This window comes from Schistocerca serialis, chromosome 6 (genome assembly GCF_023864345.2).
Source record: "Schistocerca serialis cubense isolate TAMUIC-IGC-003099 chromosome 6, iqSchSeri2.2, whole genome shotgun sequence".
NCBI lineage: Eukaryota > Metazoa > Arthropoda > Insecta > Orthoptera > Acrididae > Schistocerca > Schistocerca serialis.
In genome coordinates, this window is record NC_064643.1 from 144,697,332 (window position 1) to 144,716,638 (window position 19,307).

General features: G+C 44.4%; 1 protein-coding gene across 1 annotated transcript in view; it reads left to right on the forward strand.

Annotated features, from left to right (window-relative positions):
• The first annotated feature begins 9,963 nt into the window (after window positions 1-9,963).
• LOC126484696 (hemicentin-1) overlaps window positions 9,964-19,307 on the forward strand; it is a 1,211,236-nt gene continuing 1,201,892 nt past the window's right edge. Inside the window, exon 1 of the mRNA XM_050108292.1 lies at window positions 9,964-10,079. Within this exon, the coding sequence (XP_049964249.1) occupies window positions 9,964-10,079 (116 nt within the window). The remainder of the gene's footprint in view (window positions 10,080-19,307) is intronic.

Consider the following 19,307-nt stretch of genomic DNA (forward strand, 5'->3'; position numbering starts at 1 on the left):
TCCTCCCACTCTTCTGTCGATCTCTTCCTCCTCTCTCTGACCATAAGCGTTGTTTGTTGTAATTGCAAATTCAGATTCCGTAGTACTGTTCTACTCATAAACCAGTAAGCCATCAATCCAAATTTTCTGTTTTCTAAGTTTCACTACGGTATATTTCTTCTTCTTCTTCTTCTTCGTTTCACCCAACTTTGGGGTACGTTGGATCAATCACTTCTGTGTGTTCTATGCCTTTCTTTTCGCCCAGTACTGCTTCATTCTTTCTGATCTTGCTTTTCTTTCCTCATCAGAGATGACAATCGTTCTTTTCTTTCTATTTTGGAGCTGGAATCCCTCTTTTCTGTCTTTGCTTATCATTTTTGCGGTCCTGTCTGTGAGCATTTTTTCTGTGATGTGTAGTTCTCTTAAGTCTTTCTCTGTTTGGATAAACCAATTTGGTTTGGATTTTTTATTCCTGAAGTAGTCAAACATTCTTTTTGTAAATCTATTTGGGTTCATTCTGAGAATGTGCCCATAAAACTCAATTCTTCTTTTCCTCATTGTATCCGAAAGTTTTTCTGTGGTTTTGTAGAATGTTTCATTTTTGGTATGAATTAGTTTGTCGTTATGAAATTCGGGGCCTAAAATTTTTCTCAATATTTTTCTTTCTTTGATCTCTAGCCTTTCAATTGGGCCATGGTTAGTGATAGATAATGTCTCCGCTGCATATAGTGCTTCTGGTTTAATGACAGTGTTGTAATGTTTTATTTTTGAATTCCATGAGAGGGACTTTTTATTATAAGTATTTTTAGTAAGCTGAAAGGCTAGTTCAACTTTGTTTCTTCTTAATTCTATTGCTTTTTTCTCAAGGGCGTTCCAGCTAATCCATTCACCAAGATATTTGAATTCTTTAACAATTTCGATCTTTTGGTCTCTTACTTTAAGATATTTCATTGGCTTTTTTATATTTGTGATTATTTTGGTTTTTTCAAAAGAAATTTTAAGGCCTATTTTCTCTGCTTGTTTCTGTAATTCGAGGATCTGTTCTTTGGCTTCTTCCCATGTTTCAGCTAGTAGGGCCATATCATCTGCAAATGCTAGGCAATTAACCTTGATGCCTTTGTTTTTTGTTCCTAGTCGGATTCCACTATTGATTTTCTTGTTCCATTCTCTTACTATTTTTTCTAGGGCACAGTTAAATAACAATGGAGAGAGTCCATCACCTTGTCGTACTCCAGTTTTTATCTCAAATAGGTCTGAGAGTTCTCCCATAAATTTAATTTTGGAGTATGTGTTGGTGATGGTTTCTCTAATTAGGTTTGTAGTTTTATTGTCTAGGTTCAATTCTTTTAATATGGAGATTAGAGATTCCCTGTCTATGGAGTCGTACGCCTTTTGAAAGTCAATGAATGTGATGACATACGCTTTTGCTCTCGATTTTTGGTAGGCCATAAGATTTTTGAGGTTTAGAATTTGTTCTGGGCAGGATCTTCCCTTCCTGAAGCCTGCCTGGTATTCTCCAAGTTGACAATCTAGCTGGGGTTCTGCTCTGTTCAAAAGGACTTTAGACAGTATTTTGTATGTTACGTCAAGGAGAGAAATCCCTCTGTAATTGTTGGGGTCTGTTCTGGATCCCCTCTTATGAATTGGGTGAATGAGGGCCATCTTCCATTCATCCGGAATTCTTTCTGTTTTCCATATTTCTTCAAATATGTTTTGGAGAGATTCTATGGCATTTCTATTGACATTTTTCCACAGTTCAGCTGTAATTTGGTTCTCTCCCGAAGCCTTATAGTTTTTGAGATTCAAAATGATTGATTGTAGTTCCTCGACGGTAGGTGGTTCTGAGTTAGGACTTGTTGAAGTTGAGTTGCTGAAATCCATTTTTTCAATTGGTTCTTTACAGTTGAGAAGGTTTCTGAAATATTCCCTCAAAATTTTGCAATTATCCCTGTTGTTGTGTGCAATATTACCATTTTTATCTTGTAATTGGAGTGTCGGTGGGCTGTACTTGGTTATTTTTTGTTTAAAAGTTCTGTAAAAGCTCCTAGTCTTGTTTTTGTTGAAGTCTTCGTTGATCTGCAAAAGGAGTTGATCTTCTTGTGCTTTTTTAATTCTTTTGAGGTTTTTACTCACTAGTTTTCTTACACTCAGGACATTTTGCCTATTATATTCATTTTTCTGAGATTGCATCTGTTGCCATGCTTTCTTTCTTTGCTCAATAAGTTTGTCACATTCCTCTGTCCACCATGCGTGTTTTTTGATTTTGGTTATAGGTGCTATTTGTTCAGCTTTGGTTAGTAGGCTTTCCTTCATTTGATCCCAATTTTGGTTCCTTATATCTTGAGTCGCGAGGGGAAACTCCTTCGAATTCATTATCTTTTCTGGATCGTATCTTCTGCTTTTGGGTTTACTGTTTCTATCTTTCCTTTTGGGGATAATTTTGAGTTTTATTTTAGAAAGATAGTGATCAGAATCCAAGTTTGCTCCTCTGAGTACTTTGACATTTTGGATTTCTGTATGGTGTTTCCATTTTATCGCCACATGATCAAGTTGAAATTCACCCAAGTGTGGGTTTGGTGAGGTCCATATATTTCTATATATTAAAAATTATTTATTCTATATTGGTCTAAACGTTTATTACAGTAACATGTAAAAATTTGAAGTAAATCGGAAAGGTACATTTTGAAATGTTTGGTAACAATATTTTCCCTTCATATGTTACATGTATTATAACATGTATATTATGTGTATTAAAATATGCATTTATTAAAGAATTAAGCATTTAAAACCACTCTCGTATTAAAATTCAACATTGTTTCAAAATTTCAGAAATATCACTCAAGAACTTTGGAAGGTTTAATGGTTATGAACAAACTTAACTTTACATTTTTATACCGTTATATATATATATATATATATATATATATATATATATATATATATATATATATATATATATATACTCCTGGAAATGGAAAAAAGAATACATTGACACCGGTGTGTCAGACCCACCATACTTGCTCCGGACACTGCGAGAGGGCTGTACAAGCAATGATCACACGCACGGCACAGCGGACACACCAGGAACCGCGGTGTTGGCCGTCGAATGGCGCTAGCTGCGCAGCATTTGTGCACCGCCGCCGTCAGTGTCAGCCAGTTTGCCGTGGCATACGGAGCTCCATCGCAGTCTTTAACACTGGTAGCATGCCGCGACAGCGTGGACGTGAACCGTATGTGCAGTTGACGGACTTTGAGCGAGGGCGTATAGTGGGCATGCGGGAGGCCGGGTGGACGTACCGCCGAATTGCTCAACACGTGGGGCGTGAGGTCTCAACAGTACATCGATGTTGTCGCCAGTGGTCGGCGGAAGGTGCACGTGCCCGTCGACCTGGGACCGGACCGCAGCGACGCACGGATGCACGCCAAGACCGTAGGATCCTACGCAGTGCCGTAGGGGACCGCACCGCCACTTCCCAGCAAATTAGGGACACTGTTGCTCCTGGGGTATCGGCGAGGACCATTCGCAACCGTCTCCATGAAGCTGGGCTACGGTCCCGCACACCGTTAGGCCGTCTTCCGCTCACGCCCCAACATCGTGCAGCCCGCCTCCAGTGGTGTCGCGACAGGCGTGAATGGAGGACGAATGGAGACGTGTCGTCTTCAGCGATGAGAGTCGCTTCTGCCTTGGTGCCAATGATGGTCGTATGCGTGTTTGGCGCCGTGCAGGTGAGCGCCACAATCAGGACTGCATACGACCGAGGCACACAGGGCCAACACCCGGCATCATGGTGTGGGGAGCGATCTCCAACACTGGCCGTACACCACTGGTGATCGTCGAGGGGACACTGAATAGTGCACGGTACATCCAAACCGTCATCGAACCCATCGTTCTACCATTCCTAGACCGGCAAGGGAACTTGCTGTTCCAACAGGACAATGCACGTCTGCATGTATCCCGTGCCACCCAACGTGCTCTAGAAGGTGTAAGTCAACTACCCTGGCCAGCAAGATCTCCGGATCTGTCCCCCATTGAGCATGTTTGGGACTGGATGAAGCGTCGTCTCACGCGGTCTGCACGTCCAGCACGAACGCTGGTCCAACTGAGGCGCCAGGTGGAAATGGCATGGCAAGCCGTTCCACAGGACTACATCCAGCATCTCTACGATCGTCTCCATGGGAGAACAGCAGCCTGCATTGCTGCGAAAGGTGGATATACACTGTACTAGTGCCGACATTGTGCATGCTCTGTTGCCTGTGTCTATGTGCCTGTGGTTCTGTCAGTGTGATCATGTGATGTATCTGACCCCAGGAATGTGTCAATAAAGTTTCCCCTTCCTGGGACAATGAATTCACGGTGTTCTTATTTCAATTTCCAGGAGTATATATATATATATATATATATATATATATATATATATATATATATATATATATATGCCAGATGGTTTTCCAGCAGGCATATAAAAACGCTTGAGTATTAGAATGCAATGTTACGTCAGTTTCAAAGCAATTCACGAAGAAATTTGAGATTTTTAAGACACGAACATTTATGTTTGTACTTATATAGGAAATGTTGATGTTTCTAATCGCAAATCTCCGAAAGTTTTTAATTGATTACCTCGTAATTTTGAAATAATGTTCTATGGCGTTTTTATTTACCTGTTTTTTAAACACATGTAATTTTTCTTCATATAGATTCAGATTTAGTTATTATTTTTGTTGTTGTTTTATTTATTATTTGTGTCAATGCGTGCACGCACATAAACGCACGCGCGCGAGTCATTTAAAATATTATATAGAATTGGTTACTGTTGGCACCCTTAATATTTTTATATCCTATTTTTATTTGTTACCTCTTAATTTGTCATCTATGCTTGGTTCAGTGAATAGTATGCAATGTAAATACGACTGGAAAAGAAACCTGTGACCACTGAAAGGGATGCACCTTTGTAGCACTGTTCGCCTACGTAATCAAGACGTTTACATAATTTTGAGCTTTATACTACTGGTATAATAGATAGTTTGTCTTCTGCTGCCAGCCAGTGCCACAGGCTATCTAAATGTTCCACATACGATATATCCCAGCGTCATTAACTGGTATAAATCCATTTGATGATGGCAGTTAATAGTCCAAAATCTTTAGTAGAAAATATAATGTAATATAATATGCGAAAATACAATTTAATAAATACCACAGGGTACAGATATCTGTATTTTCAGTTGATATTCATAATGGTCACGATGAACCCTAACGTAAAATGTTTGCATTTAAAATGAAAACCCTGCTGGGGTTGTACAGAAACGAAACGTCGAGAGGGATCAAAAGCAGGTTCATTGGATCACCTTTGAAAATTTGGTATTGCATATGCGTGCACTTATTACTACCTAATATTTAACAAAATACCTGCATATTCGTTATTATTAAACTTGTATTGTTTATAGGTAGTGAGAATGTATAGAATTAGAAAAGTTTCGTGCACAAATAGTTGGACTTTTTAAAGTATGAAGACAATCTGCACGTGCATACAACCCTAGACACAGCAATGTCATCGGGGAGAACGCGAATGCAGCAGCCAGAGCTAAGACAGAACACGCCGAGAAGGCTGTCTGGCATAAACTGTCGCCTCACTCCTTTCGTTCCTGTTTAACATGGTGTTTTTGCTCTAGGCAGCCATCTTGCAATCAGCGTTGTGCAGCTGCCTTACTAGGCAACTCTTACATAGTGTGGTATCGTACAAAGGTCGCGTTGCCACACCAAAGTTGGCAATACTGATCAAAACCATAGAGAGTAGCCAGGGCTCGCTGCAATCCGCAACGTGTGGGAAGCGCTTCTGAAAAGCACGACTCCCCTCTCCACATATCAGTGTCCTCACACAGAGGTCAATATAGGGTCGAACTAACAGGAGCTAGCAGGACCTCAGCTACAGCAGTCAACATCATCGTGTAGGACAATGACAAGGTTTCCGACCAACTGTATTCTGTAAATGCCACATTTTGTACTGCAAGAGAACAGTTTCTTAGTTAATGGATCAAGTTAATTAGTGGACCGAGTGATGCTTCGATAGCCAATGATAGGTGTAAATTATCAGTAACTCCTGTGGCAAAGAACTGTCTCAAAGTTAAGTAAACCATTTATGCATTTATGTAACAAAGTGAACTAATATTTCATGTGTTCTGGTTTGATATGCCACTTCACCGAGTAATCAAAGAACCCACAGTTGTGGCCGGACGAATGCAGTTTCGTCTGGACACAACAAATAATACAAACGAAACTTTAAGAGCCGATTGACCAGCAAGTTGCACATGTCATACCTACTCAGCGGACACTAACTGTGAGTAAATAATCCCGAACATCCCACGAAGAACGCGCTAGGACATGGAGCGTATCACAGGAGTTAATACTCAGCGTCTTTTCAGTCATAGAACGCTCATACGCACTTTCACCAACTGCAATGTGCATAAGCGGGACAGAGAAGAAAATCAACTACATCAGTAATGGCTGCCCTCCGTGGTTTACTGCGAAGTACAATGTACGGTTCAATGTGGATATACTCATTTCTTCAACAATAGACTTACTTTATAAAAATGTGTCCTTTTATTCTGTTTCCAAGTCTCTTCCGGTAGTTGCTCGCATTCATTTGAGTACTCTTATGGTCCTTGGTTCAATATGACACTATTAGTCAAAGAGAATGAAGTTTCACATTAAACGTTGTTTCCTGACAACCCTTAAAATTGAATCTTTATGTTCGCTATCGGTAGAAACTCCCTGTTTTTTTTATTCACGTAACAATGTTGCACCTGCTGAAATATTCAGAAAGCATTAGAATGAAATAGACGCTGTTAATTTAAGACACAACCCTCATGCTTTACGTAAGACAGGTGCCATTTTGGGAGAAGGAAGAAAAGCTTTCTAGTTAGACCTTGGGTCTCCCTTTTCCTCCTTCCTCTTTTTCCTGGTTTTAACCAGTATCTTCACGGGGTCGGCATGTTAGTCTGAATTTGTGTTAGAGGGTGGCTGGATGCTCTTCCTATATCATCCTTACCCTCCCAGGACTGAATTTGTCTTCCCTATCTGCCTAGTTTTATCCCATGTGAAAGGGTAAGAACGTATTCGTAATGTTTGGGAATCGTGTAACTGAGACAGGACGTGGGCACCAGCCCGGTATTCACCTAGTTGTGTGTGAGAAGTGCCTGAAAACCACGTTCAGGCTGTTAGCACGCCAGCCCCCGTTGTTAACTCAACAGACAGTTTGATCCGGTAGCAGAACACCTTCTGAATCCCAAAGCGCCTTGCTAACGAACTCAGCTGCCTGTTGACAAACCTATCTCTCTGTTGACAAACTTGTATGAGTCTCTCTTCAAAAGTAATAGTGATATGTCTTGATCCGGTTGAGGCACAGTGAGAACACAGTCGAGATAAACAATGTATCAGTTTCATTAGTAAACTGATCAACCAAAAGCTTCTTTTCGGAGAAAAGTTAATCACGACAACAGTCTGTAGAGATATCTGCTAACCAGCGAATTTACAGAAGTGCGAACTTAGGCTGAAGGCCTGAATGACGGGGTGTCCAAGTCTGAGACTCACTTGGTAACGGAACAGTATACAGTCTAAGGTTCACTTGGTGGAAAACAGTGTGCGGAAATAACGTGGCTGGCGAACAGCACGGTGTCGTCAGAAGAGGTTTCCGAACGAGATTCTGACTGACGATGCAGTCGGTGCCCGGCCCAGAGCTCACCGGAGTCCGCCTTGGAGCGGCGTTGCGGCAACCTAAATAGCGAGGGCACGTAGAGACACTAGAAGAACTATTTGTAATCACATGGCCGCCGCCTGCTGACCTAGTCCGGTGCGTGATTGAAGTTCTGTCGTCTGCTGATGTAATCCCCTTCCCGGTTAGGCCACTCGCATAGCCCAGGTGCGAGAGTGGTTGCAGGTCTGCCTGGCGAACACTACAAATAATGCGTAAAAAAAAAGCTTTAGTTGTAACGTCTCCTTAGAAAAATTAATGAATTACTGTGCTGATAAACCTCTTACGTTATTTGATTTTCAGACAGCTAAGCAGAACTGAAAGTATTGAGACATTTCTCTCTGATCAACACTAAACTGACACACAATATTTTTTGCGCAACGCAATCTGACTTTCAATAATCCATACAAAAGAATGGCCCTGACTAACAATAACCTATACCTTTCATGAATCAATTACCTCACAAAAATCTTCGTTACTTGAACTACTGCAATACAGCGAGCGCCAATACTCCCAGCTAAATGAAAGATACTAACTACTGAAGGCACTAACTACTGATAGGCATAGTTAGCAAATGAAAGATTTTGATGGAGAACAGACAATGTATTTACCTTAATAATATTCAAAAGTCATCATATATATATCAGTTCATGACATCCAGTCTTACAAATTTACTCTTTCTGATGGACACACGTCCAGATCGTCCGCTCTCATAATTCTGCCATCTCTCTCCCCACATCCACCACTGCTAACGGCTCACCTCCAACTGCGCAACGCTACACGCTGTTCACATCTAACTGCCCAACACTACAATAGCAAGAATTCCAACAGTGCAAACCAGCTACAGACTGCACACAGCACAGTCAGTGATTTTCATACAGAGCGCTACGAGGCGTCACCAACATAAAAACCTAAACAGCCTACCTACACAGTCACCGATATTTTATCGTTAACAAGCACTTTAACCATTACAGGAATAGACTGTCGTTGTGCATCTTTGTAAATAAACATTTGTATTGTAACCTCCCCAGAGAAATTTGAAGGACAATATTTAAATGTTAACGAGAATATGACCTAGTGTAACCTCCCAGCAAATAAAATAATTTATTGACAATGACAATTAAATGAGAACTAGCAATCTGAGCCATGTGTAAGCTCCCCACAAAAATGAAAGTCAATTCAATAAAAATGAAATCTCAGTGACAATGAAAACGCAAATAGACCGAAATGTCGATCTTAGGCCCTGTTCTTACCTCAGTAAAATTGCATCTGCTCTTATTTTTCGCCATAGCTTGGAGGAAATGCATCGCAAAAATTCTTTGAACTTAAGTAAATTTTTTCTTTAAGGAAATGCATGGGAAATTTTCTTTCAATAAAATGTTTGTTTTGTTAAAATGCTTGGTTTGAAAACAAAATTATTATTGGGGCGATTCTTGAACAAATTAATTACACTTAAGATGCATTACATTATCAGATGAGCGCAATGCTGCTTCATTACCTTATTTAAAAATATACCTCGTCCTGTATCTTGACCAGAGTCCCATGTCGACGCCCGCCGACTCCTCACACACAACTGCGACTGTCTCTCGCGCGCTACTACATGCTCTCGCGACTCGCTACGTACAACTGAACTCTCTCGCAACTCGACCGCAACTGCAACTGCCGACTCCCTACATGCAACTGAACTCTCGCGCGGTCAAGCGCAGACTAGCAACGATAAATAACTCTCTGGTCAGAGATTCTGTCATGCCTCGCCATCGCTGTACTAAATACATACGCGTTTCAGTATAATAAAGGGTTACCATGTTTCTATCACGTTGGTCTGGTAACGTGTAACTGTAACAGTCACTCTGAATTCGTTATTAAGCGAGGGGAAATGAAACTATAAAGGGTCTTATTTGATTTGCCTGGGTGTAATAGTGTGGGATTTGACTCGATGGGAGTGAACCCTTTACGACAGCTGGCTTTGAGATGGCGCAGACGTTTCATTGTCCTGCCTGCGAGTGGGTGCAGCCGGGACCGAGGTAAGCGTTTAGTGTCAGGCGGGCGGTCTCAGAGTGACACGGAGGCCGTTCCTCACCGAGCCACGCTTTCTCCTGGGGGGCCTGACTTTGCGACCGCGGTGGACGCTCCAATTTGCATGCCAATGGAAGACAAATGAAGCGCGCCGGCGGTAAGGAGCCCGTCATTAAGGGTTTAATTGAAGACGTGGTGGCGGTGCTGGTAGGTGGGGGAAGGGATGGCGTCGGAGGCGGCTGACCTGGCACACGCGCAGCTGCTGCCGCCGCCCCCGTCGCCCCCGCCGCCGCCGCTCGTTAGCGCCGGGGGCGGCGTGGTGCGGCTTGGCGCGGCTCCGTGACTTGGCGGGACGAACCCAGTTAGCCGTGGGCCAGCGGGCGCCCGCGATACGGTACTGCGTCAGCTACGGTCTGCGCCCGTCGGAAACGGGAAACCTCCACACCTTTGCCGCTTACAGTTTCACTTGTTGTGGGGGATCACACGCACGTACTGCATCGCAGTCGCCTTGTGGCAGTACCGTCTCGCTCCACCCTCTCGCGCTGCTCTCCACCTCACATTAATTAACATAGCCCGTAGAGGACCTGACCTTTTTTACCACGCGCAGTAAGTCATGACCGCAGAGGACCCTTTCCCAGCCAGCTGCTTTGAACAGCGATCGAATACCTATTACATATATTGCTTTGAATTATTAATGACAGGTCTAATATTCTAATTGTGAAACTTTGACTAACCTCTTGTAAAGATGGCACACTGAGATGACGAAAGTTGTGGGATACCTCCTAATATCGCGTCGGACCTCCTGTTTTCCCGGCGTAGTGCAGCAACTCGACGTGGAACGGTCTCAACAAGTCACCCGAAGCCTCCTGCAGAAGTACTGAGCCACGCTGCCTTTATAGCCGTCCATAATTACGAAAGTATTACCGATTCCGGATTTTGTGCACAAACTGACCTCTCCATTATGTCCCATAAATGTTCGACGGGATTCACGTCGGGTGATCTAGGTGACCAGATCATTTGCTCGGGTTGCCCAGAATGCTCCTCAAACTAATAGCGAACAATCGTTGTCCGATGGCACGTTATTTGCGAACATGAAGTTCATGAATGGCTGCAAATGGTCTCCAAGTAGCCGAACATAACCAGTACCCAGTCCGTTCCACGTAAATAGAGCCTAAACCATTACAGAGTCACCAGCAGCGTGCCTTGTTTGCTACTTGCGTCCGTGGCTTTGCGAGATCTGCGCCACACTCGAACCCTACCACCACCTTTTACCAAGAAAAATCGGGTGTCACCTGGCCAGGCCACGGTTTTCCCGTCGTCTAGAATCCACCTCATATCGTCACAAGCCCATGAGAGGAATCAACATGGATTCCGGAAACAGCGATCGTGTGAGACCCGACTCGCTTTTTTTGTTCATGAGACCCAGAAAATATTAGATACAGGCTCCCAGGAAGATGCCATTTTCCTTGACTTGAGGAAGGCGTTCGATACCGTTCCGCACTGTCGCCTGATAAACAAAGTAAGAGCCTACGAAATATCAGACCAGCTGTGTGGCTGGATTGAAGAGTTTTTAGCAAACAGAACACAGCATGTTGTTCTCAATGGAGAGACGTCTACAGACGTAACCTGTGGCGTGCCACAGGGGAGTGTTAAGGGACCATTGCTTTTCACAATATATATAAATGACCTTGTAGATAGTGTCGGAAGTTCCATGAGGCTTTTCGCGGATGATGCTGTAGTATACAGAGAAGTTGCAGCATTAGAAAACTGCAGCGAAATGCAGGAAGATCTGGAGCGGATAGCCACTTGGTGCAGGGAGTGGCAACTGACCCTTAACATAGACAAATGTAATATACTGCGAATACATAGAAAGAAGGATCCTTTATTGTATGATTATATGATAGCGGAACAAACACTGGTAGCAGTTACTTCTGTAAGATATCTGGGAGTATGCGTACAGAACGATTTGAAGTGGAATGATCATATAAAATTAATTGTTGGTAAGGTGGGTGCCAGGTTGAGATTCATTGGAAGATTCCTTAGAAAATGTAGTCCACCATCAAAGAAGGTGGCTTACAAAACACTCGTTCGACCTATACTTGAGAATTGCTCATCAGTGTGGGATCCGTACCAGGTCGGGTTGACAGAGGAGATAGAGAAGGTCCAAAGAAGAGCGGCGCGTTTCGTCACAGGGTTATTTGGTAAGCGTGATAGCGTTACGGATATGTTTAGCAAACTCAAGAGGCAGACTCTGCAAAAGAGGCGCTGTGCATCGCGGTGTAGCTAGCTGTCCAGGTTCCGAGAGGGTGCGTTTCTGGATGAGGTATCGAATATATTGCTTCCCCCTACTTATACATCCCGAGGAGATCACGAATGTAAAATAAGAGAGATTCGAGCGCGCACGGAGGCTTTCCGGCAGCCGTTCTTCCCGCGAACCATAAGCGACTGGAACAGGAAAGGTAGGTAATAACAGCGGCACGTAAAGTGCCCTCCACCACACACCGTTGGGTGGCTTGCGGAGGTTAAATATAGATGTAGAGGAGCTGCTGGCGATGTCGTCCTGTTAACCAAGCCACTCGCGTCGGCCGTCTGCTGCCGTAGCCCATTAACGCTAAATCTTGCCGCAATAGCCTAACGGATCCGTTCGTCGTACGCTGCACATTGATTTCTGCTGTTATTTCACACAGTGTTGCTCGTCTGTTAGCACTGACAACTCTAAGCAAACACCGCTGCTCTCGGTCGTTACGTGAAGACTGTCGGCACTGCTTTGTTCGGATGAGAGGTGATGCCTGCAATCTGGTATTCTCTGCACACTATTGACACAGCCCCAATATTCCCTAACGATTTCCGAAACGTAATGTCCCATGTGTCAAGTTCCAACTTCCATTCCCCGTTCAAATTCCTCAATTCCGTGCGGCCATGATCGCGTCGCAAACCCATTAACATGAATCACCTGAGTACAAAGGACAGCACTGAGACCTCAGGATAGTTTACAACAGTATGGATTTCAGCTTTTTATGTTCAGTGACTTTTGGTGTAAAACAAAAGTCTTTCCTTTTTGTTCGCGCCGACGAAGTGTAACCTCGTGCAGTTCGGCCCCGGCGCTACTTGGACGAAAACCCTTCAATATCTAAAAAAATCTTCTTCCGATGTTATCCAGGTTACATGCATAAGGTCTGTGTCCTGGTTAACGACTTTTTTTAACCATAAAACATCGAAATATTCGTTTGACCACCAGCATATGTTTCTGAGGCTGAATCTACATCAAATACGAACTATGTTATGTTATGTTAACCGGGGACCAAGGAACGACGGAGAGGCTCCGTCCCCGTCGCAGCCGCAGTGGTCCGCAACCCCACGACGACTACCGCAGTCCACTTCACCCCTCCTCCGCCCCACACCGAACCCAGGGTTATTGTACGGTTCGGCCCCCAGTGGACCCCCCCAGGGAACGTCTCACACCAGACGAGTGTAACCCCTATGTTTGCGTGGTAGAGTGATGGTGGTGTACGCGTACGTGGAGAACTTGTCGTCGACATAGTGTAGCTGAGCCGGAGTAAGGGGACCCAGCCCGCATTCGCCGAGGCAGATGGAAAACCGCCTAAAAGCCGCCCACAGACTGGCCGGCTCACCTGATTTCGACACAAAGCGGCCGGGCGGATTCGCGCCAGGGACCGGCGCTCCTTCCTGCCCGGAAAGCCGTGCGTTACACCGCACGGCCAACCGGGCGGGTAAATACGAACTAAATGAACGTATTACATCGAATTCTTAAAATCTATTTCAACTGTCGAGAAATCCATGACAAAGAACTTCTCCAGGCGGACACCATGACACATCGCGCGACATTGCAGACACCGACGACGACCGACGTAGCAGAATACACTTCAGAATTGATGGAGCCAAAACTTTGTGCGGCCAACCAGTACGCCGGGCACTAGACAGGTTTGCGCGACCTTTTTGCTGTGAAGACAGATGCCTCTCCCAACGACTCACCGTGCTTTTGTTCACTGCCAGGTCTTTTCAGACATTCTGCAAGCGCCTATGAATATCTGTGATGCTCTGGTTTTCCGCCAAAAGAAACTCAATGATAGCTCCCTGTTTGGAACACACCTCCGTTACACGCGCTATTTTGGAGACTTCGTATACCGCCGCGGAATTTCATCAACCCACAGAGGCTGAAGTGTGAATATTCCACTACATTCCACAACAAATTCTGTATTTTTTAAATCGAAATTGGCCGAGAAATAAAATGCGTTGCAATACTTGTGCGCCAATTGTAGAATCATGCTGCTAAAAACACCCAGTAAGTATCTTGCAAAAACTCCTTATCTATAAAATAAACAATTTTCAAAACGGAAAGAACATAGTCGCTTTAATAACCCGGCAGTTGAATTTGCAATCATTAACTATAAAGTTTTATTTTCTTCGTAGTGTGTGAGTGGAAATCCTCGTCTGTGTATTCAAGTAAATGCGAGAGATGTGAACGAGATATGGTAACGCCAAGTGCATCCTCAAATACAAAGAGTCCGCTCTGTGGCGTTTTCACGTTGCATCCGTCCTTCTATGCAACAAGAGCGTCGGACGTTTTTATAACGTAGTAACAGATACGGTCGCCTTTGCCTCTAGTTTCAGCGCATTTAACAGATAACTTCGTAAAAACTTTGAACGCTAACATTATCAAGCGTTACATCACGGTACTCTTCATTCTAAGGGCTTTCGAATGCAGTTCAAAGAGTTTATCGTTCCAATTGTAAAAGTAGTTACTTCAGTATCTTGGCTGACAGACAAGTAGAAGCGTTTAAAACGTAACAGAGATACACTGCTGGCCACCGTAAATGCAACACCAAGAAAAACAAGAGGTAGCACAACAAAATTTATTTTGTAGATAACATGTTGACCAAGTATCAAATGATTACGTTTACAGACGTCTGTGACATGTGGTTCCTGCCAGAATCAGTAGCCAGAGTAGCCGCCATTGTTGGAGATCACCGCTGCCACACGTCTCGGCATTGAGTCAAAGAGACGTTGGATGTGTTCCTGGGGTACAGCAGCCCAAGCAGCTTCCACACGTTGCCAAAGATCATCTTGTGTGGCAGCTGGGGATGTAATCTGGGTCACTCGTTGAGCAACCATGGACCACATGTTTTCTATCGGCGAAAGATCCGGAGAGCGAGCCGGCCAGGGAAGCAATTCAATCTGGTTATTGACGAAGAACCTTTGGACAATGCGTGCCACGTGTGGTCGCGCATTATCCTGTTGAAATATGGCTGTGGCCGAGCCCTGAAGGTAAGGAAGGACAACTGGCTCCAGCACCTCGGATATGTAGCGCCGGCTATTTAAAGTACCGGCAATGCGTACTAGAGGCGTGCGAGAGTAATATCCAATACCGCCCCATACCATAATACCCGGTGCAAGACCAGTGGCGGTGCATAATGCAGCTGTCCAGCATCCTCTCTCGACGGTGTCTCCACACTCGAATCCGACCATCGTGGTGCTGCAGACAGAAGCGTGCCTCGTCAGTAAAGGCAACGTCATTCCATTCTGCCGTCCACACCCGCCTGTCATCACATCATTGGCGACGGAGACGTCTGTGGTTCTGCGTCAATGGTAGACGAAGCAATGGACGTCTTGCGGACAGGCCACTCTGCTGTAAACGGCGTCGAATGGTACGCGCAGACACTGGATGATGCGTTACAGACGCAACGTGCTGTGCTATGGCTCGGGATGTCACTGAGCGATCCGTCACTGCCATGCGCACAATTTGCCTATCAGCACGCGCAGTGATGCACCGAGGTGAATGCGATCGACCACGTCGGTCCGTCGCATCCTCCTGCATCCAACGGTCACATATCCGCATTACAGTTGTTTGGTTTCGTCCAACACGACAAGCGATTTCTCTGTATGATAATCCACAATCTCGGTAAGCCAAAATCCTTCCTCTGTCGAACTCGGATACTTGATCAAACGATGTTCGCTGTTGTCTACGAGGCATAACTGATCGTCTTGTGAAACAACCACAAGGTAAACACACGTGCCGAACGTACACTCGTCGAAATCGCCATGCCTGAAATGGCGCTATGAGGTGGCGCCACAGGCGCGCGTGATGTGCGTCTGCGCTGAAATTCTAATCAGTTGCATATCTCATCGCTGCAAACCCATGGTGTAAATTTCACTTGATTCGGATGCTTCTTTCAGGGTGTTGCATTTACGGTGGCCAGCAGTGTATATGCCCTTCTGCGTATTTCCTTGTACAGAAAATTAGTTTTGATATTGAACCGTTGACGGAATGAGTGGATCTTTTTTATACATCTTTCATTCCCTACTCGTGAGTGCAGGGTGCGCTGTTTTATAGGGTGAGCTCCAACTAAAACTGACCAGGAAAATATTTAATGCGCCCTAAGATAGGCAAGCCATCTTACATTATCTGCATCTGGGGTGGATGATGAAAGTTAGCTTGTCTGTCTTAAAGGAGCACGAAATATTTTCCTGGCCAGTTTTATTTTGCCCAAGCTGTATAACTTTGCTCTTTTCATCCAAGTATCACGGAAGACTGGGAGCAGGACAGAGGGTCCCCTGGTAGAAGTATTTGGGAGTTTTTCAGTTCTGGTATTTGCGTAGTATCCAAAAGATCTTGTTCGGAACTGGGGAGTGGCACTATTTTAATTTATTTCTGGGACAGTAACATCTTACGCGACTAACTCTGTATATATATTCTCTTCAGTGGAGAATAATCTAAGAAAGGATTTTTGTCAGTACTTTATGTCATATTCCTTTGGAGAATTTGACTACCTTCCTCTCTCACGCCGCAGCACGAAGCGACTCACTCCTGCTCTTTGTCCAGCTACACTCTTTCAGAAGTGATATTATTCCTCCAACTAGCATGTATACTTCGCACCTCTGTCTTTATCGTGAGATGTGCTCGTCGGCTGGGGACGACATCTAGGATAGCACTAATCTTGAAGGGCCAAATGTCACCAAACGTGTTGTCCCTTTCGAAGATGCACCTCGACGGCGGAATTTGCGCCGTATAATGAAAGTATGTTACAGAGAGGTGGGTAGTGATCCCGACACTACGCGGCGGTTTAACCGGCTTTTAATGTAGGATGACAATCGCACGGCGTACGCACCGTACCACATAGATTATAATGCCATAATGTGGTTTTGCGACGCCAACAGTGTCTAGGGCGGACTTTCAGTATCGCAGAGACAGTGTTTACAAGTGAAAACCGCCACACAGGAGGTGGCCTGTAAACTGTGCACAGTGAAATTTGTGCCGAGAACAGGTCCACTAAGCCCGCTGTCCGAACTCTGCAAGTTGTCTGGTAGGTACAAAAGACGAGAGCTTTTACGTGGTGTACTGATGAAGATGACTGGAAGTGCAGCCGGCCGGAGTGGCCGAGCGGTTCTAGGCGCTACAGTCTGGAACCGCGCGACCGCTACGGTCGCAGGTTCGAATCCTGCCTCGGGCATGGATGTGTGTGATGTCCTTGGGTTAGTTAAGTTTAAGTAGTTCTAAGTTCTAGGGGACTGATGACCTCAGCAGTTAAGTCCCATAGTGCTCAGAGCCATTTGAACCATTTATGAACTGGAAGTGCTCGAACAAGGACTGTAATACCGAAATTTTTACAATGGGAAGCGATCATAATTTATTTTAGGTTTAACGCTATACCAAAATTTCAGTTATGACTGAACTTCCAGAAACTACAATGGAAAACAAAAATCAAATAGCAAACATTGAATATAGAAATCAGTTCTATTCTACTTGTCGGGTCATGCGTCAAATATAAATATAAAATGAAATATTGTCCGAATCCGTGGGTCGGCACATGGTATATGTAAAGTACATAAGTTGCATTGCCGCACTAACTAAAGTGACAGGAGTGTTGGTACGTATGTAGGTGACACGGGCTACACACAGCTTCTCCTCAAACTGCTAGCGCTACATGCGCTCGTGCTATATGTGACTTCAGAAAATGAAAGCAGTTTTCTTTGTAATTATAGCTCTGTAGTCCGCCTGCTTAGCCGAGTGGTAACGTGCTTGCCTCCCATGCAGCGGGGCGGGTTCGATTCCCGGCCGGATTGGAGATTGTCTCCGCTCGTGGACTGGGTGTTGTGTTGTCACCATCGGCACGCAAGTCGCCCAATGTGGCGTCGACTGAAATAAGAGTTGCACTTGGGGCCTCCCGGCCAACAATGCCATACAATAATTTCATTTCATTATAACTCTGCGTATCACTGTCATTATTGGCAAGTAGAAGACGTATGAAAAAAACTGTCTACTGAGTAAGGTATAGAGCGTGCTCCATAATTACAGGATGTTTGCAGAGATGTGGCGGTGCTCTGCCTAGCTGCCAGGACAGCTCATTAGTGTCCAGTCGTGTAGCCAGTAAAGGATATAAGTGCCTGTAAGCAACGGTATCATTGGAAAAGCATGGCTCAATCAACCCGTCGTAAGAAACACCAATCCGAACCATGACACCAGGGCTTTAGCCACGCATAGTGATGTTATGTTGGGGTTTTCTTCCCTCCAGCACACGCAGCTACGTCGGTTAACATTTTTCGAAACTTGAAACTTGGCCTTACTTGTCGAAATGTTGTGTTCTCTCTAAGTCAGGAGTGGCTTTAATTTCAGATCCTTCATTATTCTCTCCACTGTTGTGTGCGAAATGTTCAACTTTTCAGACATACGCCGTTGAGGTTTTTGGCCGGGCGCTGTGGCCGAGCGGTTCTAGGCGCTTCAGTCCGAAACCGCGCGACTGCTACGGTCGCAGGTTCGAATCCTGCCTCGGGCATGGATGTGTGTGATGTCCTTAGGTTAGTTAGGTTTAAGTCGTTCTAAGTTCTAGGGGACTGATAACCTCAGATGTTAAGTCCCATAGTGCTCAGAGCCATTTGAACCATTTGATGTTTCGGCTTCCCAGAGGACGAATTAACGGCTTCCAATTCGCAAGCTCTGTTACCATCGGTATGCATACCTCAGGGCTCACCCGTCCCGTCGCATGCAAAACACCACCAATACAGTCAAATTTATTTTTTGTTCTTGCGCTTTTTAACGTAGAGGGGCCATTTCCTTCAAACTGACAACTATCCTCTGTCTCACCTCCATGTAATTATTTGTTGCTGAATACAAACGCACGCACTGTTCCAGAGACAACCCTTCCTCCATGCTGTCCGGCATACACAGACCAGTGTTCCAACAGTCGCGAAATCAGGAGAATGAAACTCGGAAAAGCAGGAGATAGCAGAAGGTAATGAATAGCCCATTTTCCATGACAATATTCAACTATTGTACATATATACGTTGAGTAGAAAAATAGGCTATCAATAGAAGAATATTAGCATGGAATATAGGCTATCTAGTACCTTCTGCCATCTCCTGCTTTTTCGAATTCCTTTCTTCTGACTTCGAGGCTCTTACATGTGGCAAAATAAGTATAAAACTCGCACTAAATTAGAAAATTACTACTGCAGTTGTTTCACGAAGTACATATCTAAAATTATCGCCCTTTTTACTAAGTTTAGCCTCGCTTTCCCACTCCCTTTTGTAATTTTCAGTATTCTTTACTT